Source organism: Manihot esculenta, chromosome 13 (assembly GCF_001659605.2).
Source record: "Manihot esculenta cultivar AM560-2 chromosome 13, M.esculenta_v8, whole genome shotgun sequence".
Classification (NCBI taxonomy): Eukaryota; Viridiplantae; Streptophyta; class Magnoliopsida; order Malpighiales; family Euphorbiaceae; genus Manihot; species Manihot esculenta.
This window is the reverse complement of record NC_035173.2, coordinates 10,743,106-10,751,755: the sequence shown is the minus strand read 5'-3', so window position 1 is coordinate 10,751,755 and position 8,650 is coordinate 10,743,106. Positions and strand designations below refer to the sequence as shown.

Below are 8,650 nucleotides of genomic sequence, written 5' to 3'. Positions count from 1 at the left end.
AAGGAAAACGAATTGTCCATTAATATATATATATACATATATATATATAATGCCAGTAAGATGTACATATATATATAAAAAACGTTTAAGCTTGCGCGTTGATTTAGCTTGATTTCCAGCCAGGTATTTATGTAGCAGCTCTTAGCAATTATAAATTAAATTTAATTGTTCAACATGATTTCCACAAATTCTGAACATAACCAGAATATTATTTTATGACAACAGACGTTCTAGATAAGATACAACTAACGCAACAAGCTCCAAGTACGTCTCCAAAAAGGAAACTCAATTGGTCAACAAATGAACCTCAAAGGTTGAGGAACCAACCTGGTTCAATACCTGGCATAGCTTAGCAGGACAAGACAAATACCTCGGCCTTCTTAATCTGGTAAATAAAGTCAAAACAACCACCTTCAAAGAAATTTAGCAAGGTATGCTCCTCAAGCGAAGGAAACATTGAGAGAAGTTATCCAAATTATTCAAGGGAGCTGAATTGCTGAATCCCATTTCTCATCCAGAGCCAAATGGTCTTTGAGACAGAAGAGAAAACCATATTACTTGCATACCACCAGCCCCCAGGAGGCCAGAAAAAGCAACAAGCAAGCCAAATACAGATAATCTCAAGGGGATTTTCCAATTAAATCTCAGACCAATACAAACAAAAAGGAATACACTGTTGGAGTGCAAGAAAAATTCGAAGTGTAATCACCAACATAAATTTACAAACACGTCTGGAGACTGGATTTGTTAATATCTACTTGCTACCTAAATTTACAAAATTTTGTAGTTAGTCTTCTATAATAAACTTGCAAGTGCCTCTAATCAACCCAAGCTATGATGCACGTCCTTCACCTCTTGGCATTTTCTTTGATCCCGCTGTCACATTCATACAACAAAATTAGATTTAAATTTGCATTTTCTATACAATCAAAACCTAAAACTACACACAACTTCCATCATCCAAGGAAATAAGCAGTAATATGATTGCTCAATGCACTAAACCACCATGAGGATGAAGCAACGATACACAGTAAACTGAAACCAAATTTAACATCTAATCCAATGAAATTTTCTTTCCTGCAGAGTCTACTAAAATTTAATTATGGGGAATTCTTAAGGTGGCACCATCTTTGATACTGTATAAACCATCATCCGAGCTACATAATCAAAAGCCTCTAAATAATATGACAAACAAAAATGCACTTAAGGGGCCCGTGGCCATTAAGGCCTTGAAATAACTGCCATAAAATTTTATTGCTGCAACGGCCATTACTTTTTTTTTTTTCACAGCAGGAATCTTCAGATTAGCTTTTTTTTTCCTTCACCAGCAGCCTTAGTCACATGAATATGAATTATTGAAGGGTTCTTCCACAACAACCTTCATTCATATTCATATTCCAAAGTAAAAAACTTAAAAAACATTCATATTTCTCTCAAGTTCTTTCACAGCAGCCTATATTTACTGATATCAATCAACTTCTCAACTCTCTCAAATTTCTCCCAAACTTCACTACTTTTTAAGTACTTATTTGATATATTTGTACTTATTATTTGATATACTTACATTTTATTGTTAAGTTGTATAACTTAATTCTGTGTTTATCTAATATATTTTTATTTATTATTAAGTTGTATAACTTAATTTTGATTATATTTTCAAATATCTTTTAGTTTCATGAACTCAGTAAATTTTCCAAAAAATTTGAACTGCCGTTATGTTATGACTGTTACAAGCTTGTTTCTGTTACCGGCGACCGCGATTTAAAACCATGCTTCAGACAACAAATCACATGCATACACAAAATAAAAGTATTCTCGTTTGTTTTCTTCTCTTTCAACTCTTCTAGATCTATCTATTTATCTCTAGTTATTCCACCAACCCTCATATGTCATCAACAAAAGGAGAGATAACCGAGTCAATGATGACTCTGGTCTTTAAAACCGATATAGCTCAGAAAGAGCTATGGAGAGATAGAGAAAGACAATATACATAGAGACACAACGGGAGAGAGAGAGAAAGAGAGATTACGATCTTCAACATCCTTCAGCTGGTAATAGTGGGGGGCTATTTCTACCAGCCACTCTGGCTTTAGCTCAGTTACCTGCAAATTCATCTTCCCCAGTTAAGCTATGACATCAAAGATATGCCAAATGGATCCGCTAAAGAAGAGAAAAACATCTGAATTGTATCATATAGCACTTGCCTGCCTCATGTACTCCTTAGTAGTAAGAACCAACTCATGGTATATGACCCATCTTGGGAGCACCTGAAGTAAACAAATAGAGCAGAGGACATGATCCCAATTTTGCAATCTCACCAGGTGCATTTCTTAACACAATATTCAAATCATTTAATAATGCTGTTTAGCTGTTTTCAGTATAGTTAACCCAATTCCAACATGTTTATTCACATATTTGCATGCCTTCCAAGGTCAATATACATAAAATCATTGAAGATTTTAATTTAACTAATAATGCCTTTTATCCAGACTCCAGTGTTTCGATTGAATTAAAGTGTGTTATAGCCATCAATCCATACAATATCAACCAATATGCCTAGCTAATGAGTGAACTTTAAATAAAGCAATTTCTTTCCTATATGCAGCTTACACCCTTCCCATAGATTGGTGAACAAGTATTCCCCACCCAAAAAAAAAAAAAAAAAAACTCCTGCACTGACCCAACTCCATAGAAAAAGAGAAAAGAAAAGATATCATTGGTGATCTTTCCACATGAGCAAAGGAAAATCACAAGCGAAGAAATCATAAGGCATACAGGTACACATTATTACAAAACACAAAACTTCCTGAAAGGTCTGAAGCAATTAATTTAACCCACCAAGCTCACCGTAAAATTAATTAAGAGTGTACAAAGCTTTACCTGTGCCAACCCTGAGCTAGGGTGTATGTGAACAGTCTGAGGATGTTTCACTGTTCTGTATGACCCGTTCTTCTGCAGCCTTGCAGAATGAGGGAAAAAACCTGGAAAGAAGAAAAATCAAATCTGATACTCTAACATCAAAACAAATTACTTTAGCTTACAGATGACTAGGAACAGATGGCACTAATAAATTTTACCAGATGTTATGGATTTCTTTATGACATCCAAATCATTGAGATTGGATGATAGCTCGATTTCTACCCTTTCCAAAAGGCCCTCCAACTGGTCGCGTATATCTCTTGCTCGTTTCATACTCCTCACCTTAAAGAGTAAGATTGTGGATTACAAAAATACAAGGATCACATATTGATAACAAGCCTATTCAAAACCCAGGATGAAACATGCTAGTTTTATCCTAGTTTAAAATATTAAAGTATGCACATAGATTCATAAGATTTACTTCCTCACATGAGTAATTAACACGTAAAAGTCAGCCTACTCCATTATGAGACCATAAATCAGCGAGAAAACCATTGAACACACTCGAGATAAACTAAATATCCTTAGCATCAACTACAGAGTTCACTTCTAAAACACAATCTAAAGTCTTTATGCAGCTAAATGTCTTGCACAAACTAAGCAATTTACACAAAACTAGATGAGCACAACAGTCATCTTTTTCAGACATTTGAAGGTTGAAACAAGAGACATTGTTTAACAATACTCTAGTTTTTTAAGCATTTATTTAGACTTCAGTCTTCACAAGTTCAAATTGATGAGATTTATGAATAAGAGATATGGCAAGGAGGTGATGGGTGTGTGCATGCATGTGATGCAGAACCATCTGCTATAGAATTTACAAAAATCTACTTCAGAAAGAAATGTAGGAAATAATTTGTGTTTTTTAGTTATTCAAGGTAATTTTGGTATTTAAATTAGTTATTAGCATTGGTGTTATTTTATTAATATAAGGTATTTACAAAGTGCTCCTTAACATTAGCACGGAATTTTTGAACATTGAAAATAAAATTTACAAAAGTAGTTTTCTTCATGTTTGTTATTTTTCTTTGTTGTTCTAATCAATTTGTGCATGAGTGAGAGTAAAGGATTGTGACTCTTACTTACCATTGTAGTTACAGGAATTATGAAACCAAAATAAAAAGGGAACTTATTCTATTCTCCTAGCAATTTTGATATGAATAGTCTGCTGTTTTCAAGTATTGTACATTGAAACAACATTAATGGTTAAATTAATTACAGAATCTTCCATTTAAGGTATCTGATGCTAATTAGGGAGCTCCTTATTTCTAGGATTTTACTTTGCCTCTATTTTGTAGTGATTTCCAGGAATAACCATGCTACACTTTGATAGAGTGCATATGAATTCATAGATTAATTGACAGCGGATTCTCCTCTCTTTTTTTCTATATTTTTCCTGCTTTGCTCTAGTTTCTCTCATGTTCTTTGCTTCTACCCTAATTTCAATTTATTTTCCTCTCTCCTCTACTGTCATATTATTCTCTTTTTTCCATTCCAAATCACCATTTTTTTGTTCCAGCATTAGTTATCCTCTTAGTTATTTTCTCCTCCCTAGTTGCTACTCTAATTGTCTTCCCAGTCCCACCAAGAAATAGAAGAAGGAGCCACTAGGACACCCATATCCAATTATGGGTTTCATTGACATAACCGAAAATTGGAAGTATGTTATATCAAGCCTCTGGAATCATACTTATGGGGCACCCAAACAGAGACTTCTAACATATATAACATGTGGATGAGAAAACATACTACAACAAATAAGTGGTGAATGACAATAACTATCACAATGCATCTGAATATATTAGGCCATACCTGAATATAATTTTCATAACACCATTGTGTAGAGTAATTAGTTTCCTTCCAAGAATTGTACACCTAAAGAGATCAACACAACAAAGGACGTCCAAGCATAAGATTACCACCAATGCTCTTAACATTAAAATCATCTACCACATGTACAAACCTTGAGAAGAGCTATATGGTCTCCCACATTTCCTGTGTGGAAGTTCAATCTGGCATTGTCTGCATGTACTTGTTTGTCCTTTGGACGATAGAATATTGAATTTCCAATAGAAAGCATAGCAGCAATAGAGATTATCTCATCTGAACACTTGTACTTATCAGAAGCAACAATCATTTTAGACAGCATAGGATCAAGTGGGAACTCAGCCATCCTGCGACCAACTTTAGTCAGCTCACCATGTTTATTTAGTGCACTCAGTGCAAACAGGAGTTCCAGGGCCTTTAGCAATGCCTCAGAAGGTGGAGGGTCCATAAAATCAAAATTTAATAAGTCGTGAATTCCAAGACTCTTCAAAGAGAGCACAACATTAGCAAGATTTGTCCTTTGTATTTCTGGTACAGTATTATCATCCAAATCATGATTGTAGTTATAGGCCGTGTACAACCGAAAACACTTTCCTGGACCTGTTCTTCCAGAGCGACCAGCACGCTGCATGGCTGAAGCTTTTGAAATAGGTGTTACAAGCAATGATTCCATCCCTGTCCGAGGGTTATATGATTTCATCTTGCAAAAGCCAGGATCGATGACATACTTGATCCCATCAATTGTTAAAGATGTTTCAGCAATATTTGTTGCAAGGACAACCTTCCGGGCCCCTTCAGGTGTAGGTTCAAATATTTTAGCTTGAAGCTCTGTTGGTAAATTTGCATATATAGGACAGATAATGAGCTCTGCAATTTTTGTCCCTAGACCTCTGGTCCTGTGCTTCAAAATTTCCTCTGCTGTCTCTATTTCCTCCTGACCTGTGAAGAAAACTAAAATATCTCCAGGGGATTGAGTCACATGGATTTGAAGCACAGTTACAATTGCAGCATCAAGGTAATCAGCTTCTGGTGCTTTTGTATAGTGTATCTCAACAGGAAACCTCCTTCCAGGAATTTTAAAAATTGGAGCTGAATCAAAGTAATCACTAAATTTTGCAGCATCCAGTGTTGCACTTGAAATAAGCAACTTTAACTCTGGTCGAAAACGGGCTATATCCTGTCATGCACAAGCATCAGATTCAGATACTAAATGAAAAAGACAACAAAAACCATATGCTTCCAAAACCCCAAGGTGATTATCGTTTCCTGAAATTAACTATGCTGGGTCTGCATTTGGTTTGCTGGACAGGACAATTTAGAACTCAGACAGTACAAGACCATAAAATATTTGCATTGCCTCACATTTGGTGCATTCAGGACAGGACAGGGTAGACTTTCCAAAATGACATTAATACCCCTAATTCCATTAAAATATACAACTGCCAGACTGTTAGGATAGACACACCGAGTATCCAGTTACTGCAGGGACTAGATATGAATTAAGGAGAGAGAATGGAAGAAAAGGATAGAACAAAAGAGAAATTTGAGAGGAAAGACAGCATAAAAAGAGAACACGAATTTTATTAATCCAGAATGGATAGCACAGCTTCTCTCAGCTCTTCTATACACTAGTTTGCACCAGTACTCCAGCAGGAATCCTAGTAATTGCTTTCTACAACTAACTTCTACTTTTAGCAACGTTTCCCTCCCTCTAATTCTCTTATTTGGCTCCTATGACTTGACCCATATTCTGACGCACAATTCTCCAGCTGAGCCAAAGGGGAGAGGAAAGAGAAAATGGGTGATATATTCTAGGTAAAAAGAACATAGAATGCCAACAAAGCAGAATTCTGTTGGAGAAGAATCCAGAGCACATATTTTCAGCAGCATAAGAAACTAGATATAGGGAAGGGAGAGTGATTATGAGAGGCATGTCGAATTGTATCTTTCTTCCAGGGGGATGCAAAAGAGATATTGAATCATGTATCCATCAGTTATCTGAATTTATGAATAAAAGCCTCTCTACCTTCTTTTGCTGCGATCTATCTGATATAATCTTTAACAGATTCATTTCTATTATATTCCTTGACCTGATCTCATTTATTTCCTTTATTTGGAAATGTAGTCCTTCTATATGTGACACAAACACTTGGTTCAACTATCAAACTCATAAAAATTCACATTCTATAAACTCTTTTGACACTGGCACTGTTAAAATATATTAAATCACAACATATAAATGTATCCTTTTTCAAATTATTAATTTATTTCAAAATTTTACATCTATAAATAAAATAAAGCATTAATTTTCATCTTAATCTAGTATTTTCTAGAAGTAATTTTTTTATTTTAAGTTCAATATTTATTATTTCTTAGTAATTTTATTGAATAATATTATCATTTAATTTAATTTAGAAATTTTCTAAGAAACATATACAAATTAAACTACATTTTTATACATATGTCATTGTTAACAAATATGCATGTCCCAAAACAAAAAAACAAGCTTGTTCATCCATTTCTAAAAGAAACGGAAATCACTGTTGGGAAAAGACACACCAAACACAAGAAAAAGAATTTGCCATGTCTTGCCCTGTTAAATACAGTCCAGTTTAGTTCATAGAACTAAATGCAGCCTAGAATTAGAACATATTTCACACCTAAACTTTTGCTTTGACCCATTACACCTGTAAATTTTTTTTTAACTAAAGAAGTTTCCAATTCATTGATGAATAACAGATTAAACACATCATTTTTTTTACACTTTATAATGAAGATAAACTTGAAATTGACACTTAATTCAATTATGCATCAACAAGTAGAGCAAATTGTGCTTATGATTATAAAAATAAAAATTAATAGTACAATAGTTAAAAAAAAAGAGTCTAGGCTATAATAGGTAAAAATAAAATGTCAGCAGCACATAGACTCTTCACAACTAAGTAAGAGACAATTTATGCATCAGGCCAAAAAACAAAAGTACCAATGTCTGTTTGTGTTTGTATAAGATCATGATGTTGAAGTGATGTACTTGCCTTTACTAGTCCAAAAAGTATATCAGTCGACAAAGTTCTTTCATGTGCTTCATCCACCATCACGACACTAATAAATCTAGAGAATGTAAGTAAACCAGCAAAATCTAGAGAATGAAACCACTAATGAGCCATTGAAGCACCGCTCACCTGTAGCTTGCCAAATCTGGCTCACCAAGGAATTCACGTAGGAGCATTCCATCTGTCATATATTTCAGAAGAGTCTTCTCGGATGTGCAGTCTTCAAAACGAATGGAGTAGCCAACCTAAAGATAAAACTGAGAAGGATTACTGTTGCACATTCATCAGCAAAAAAAATCAATGACATACAACTATCTTAAAGGCAATAATAAAACCCCTAAGCCATAAACATAATCTCTCAATTTTTTTCTTCTCGCGCCAATGAAGCAAGGATATATAAACATATCATTGGGATAATTACACCAAGCTAAGACAGGTTGATGACCAGCCTACTAATGGTTTATGGGGGGCAATATTAAGCAATGATTAATCTTAGGGCAAGGGAAGGATTTGCAGATCTAGAGTTATACAGATGAAAGAAATATTGCTTTAGAGTTGAAATTAGGTTGGAAAAAAAATATCATGAGTGTCGCAGAGTAATTAGGAAGAAAAAGAAGATGAGAAAGAAAGAACAACAAGAGAGGCAGCAAGACTTTCAAATCAAACATTATAGTTCCGTTAATCAAAAACCAAAAAGTAACTGGTTATGTAGGTTATAATTAGCTACAGCCTTAATAACTAATCCTACTACTAGGAGTACAAAATCCCAATCTAGGAAAAACTCATCAAATAACATTACATAGAGAGCAATACATACTGAACAAGAATCATATAGTTCCTACACATCAAAT

At 34.5% G+C, this 8,650-nt stretch overlaps 1 protein-coding gene across 2 annotated transcripts in view; it reads right to left on the bottom strand.

Moving 5' to 3' along the window:
* Positions 1-615: 615 nt before the first annotated feature.
* LOC110630122 (pre-mRNA-splicing factor ATP-dependent RNA helicase DEAH1) overlaps positions 616-8,650 on the bottom strand; it is a 33,549-nt gene continuing 25,514 nt past the window's right edge. The window contains exons 20-28 of one of the 2 annotated variants that reach the window (XM_021777444.2): positions 7,929-8,044; positions 7,782-7,848; positions 4,883-5,923; positions 4,732-4,794; positions 3,078-3,201; positions 2,881-2,981; positions 2,205-2,267; positions 2,030-2,102; positions 616-876 (exon numbers count right to left, since the gene is read on the bottom strand). In XM_021777444.2, coding sequence (XP_021633136.1) covers positions 833-876; positions 2,030-2,102; positions 2,205-2,267; positions 2,881-2,981; positions 3,078-3,201; positions 4,732-4,794; positions 4,883-5,923; positions 7,782-7,848; positions 7,929-8,044 — 1,692 coding nt within the window. In that variant the 3' untranslated portion in view covers positions 616-832. The remainder of the gene's footprint in view (positions 877-2,029; positions 2,103-2,204; positions 2,268-2,880; positions 2,982-3,077; positions 3,202-4,731; positions 4,795-4,882; positions 5,924-7,781; positions 7,849-7,928; positions 8,045-8,650) is intronic. The other variant, XM_043949572.1, reaches the window with a different exon arrangement.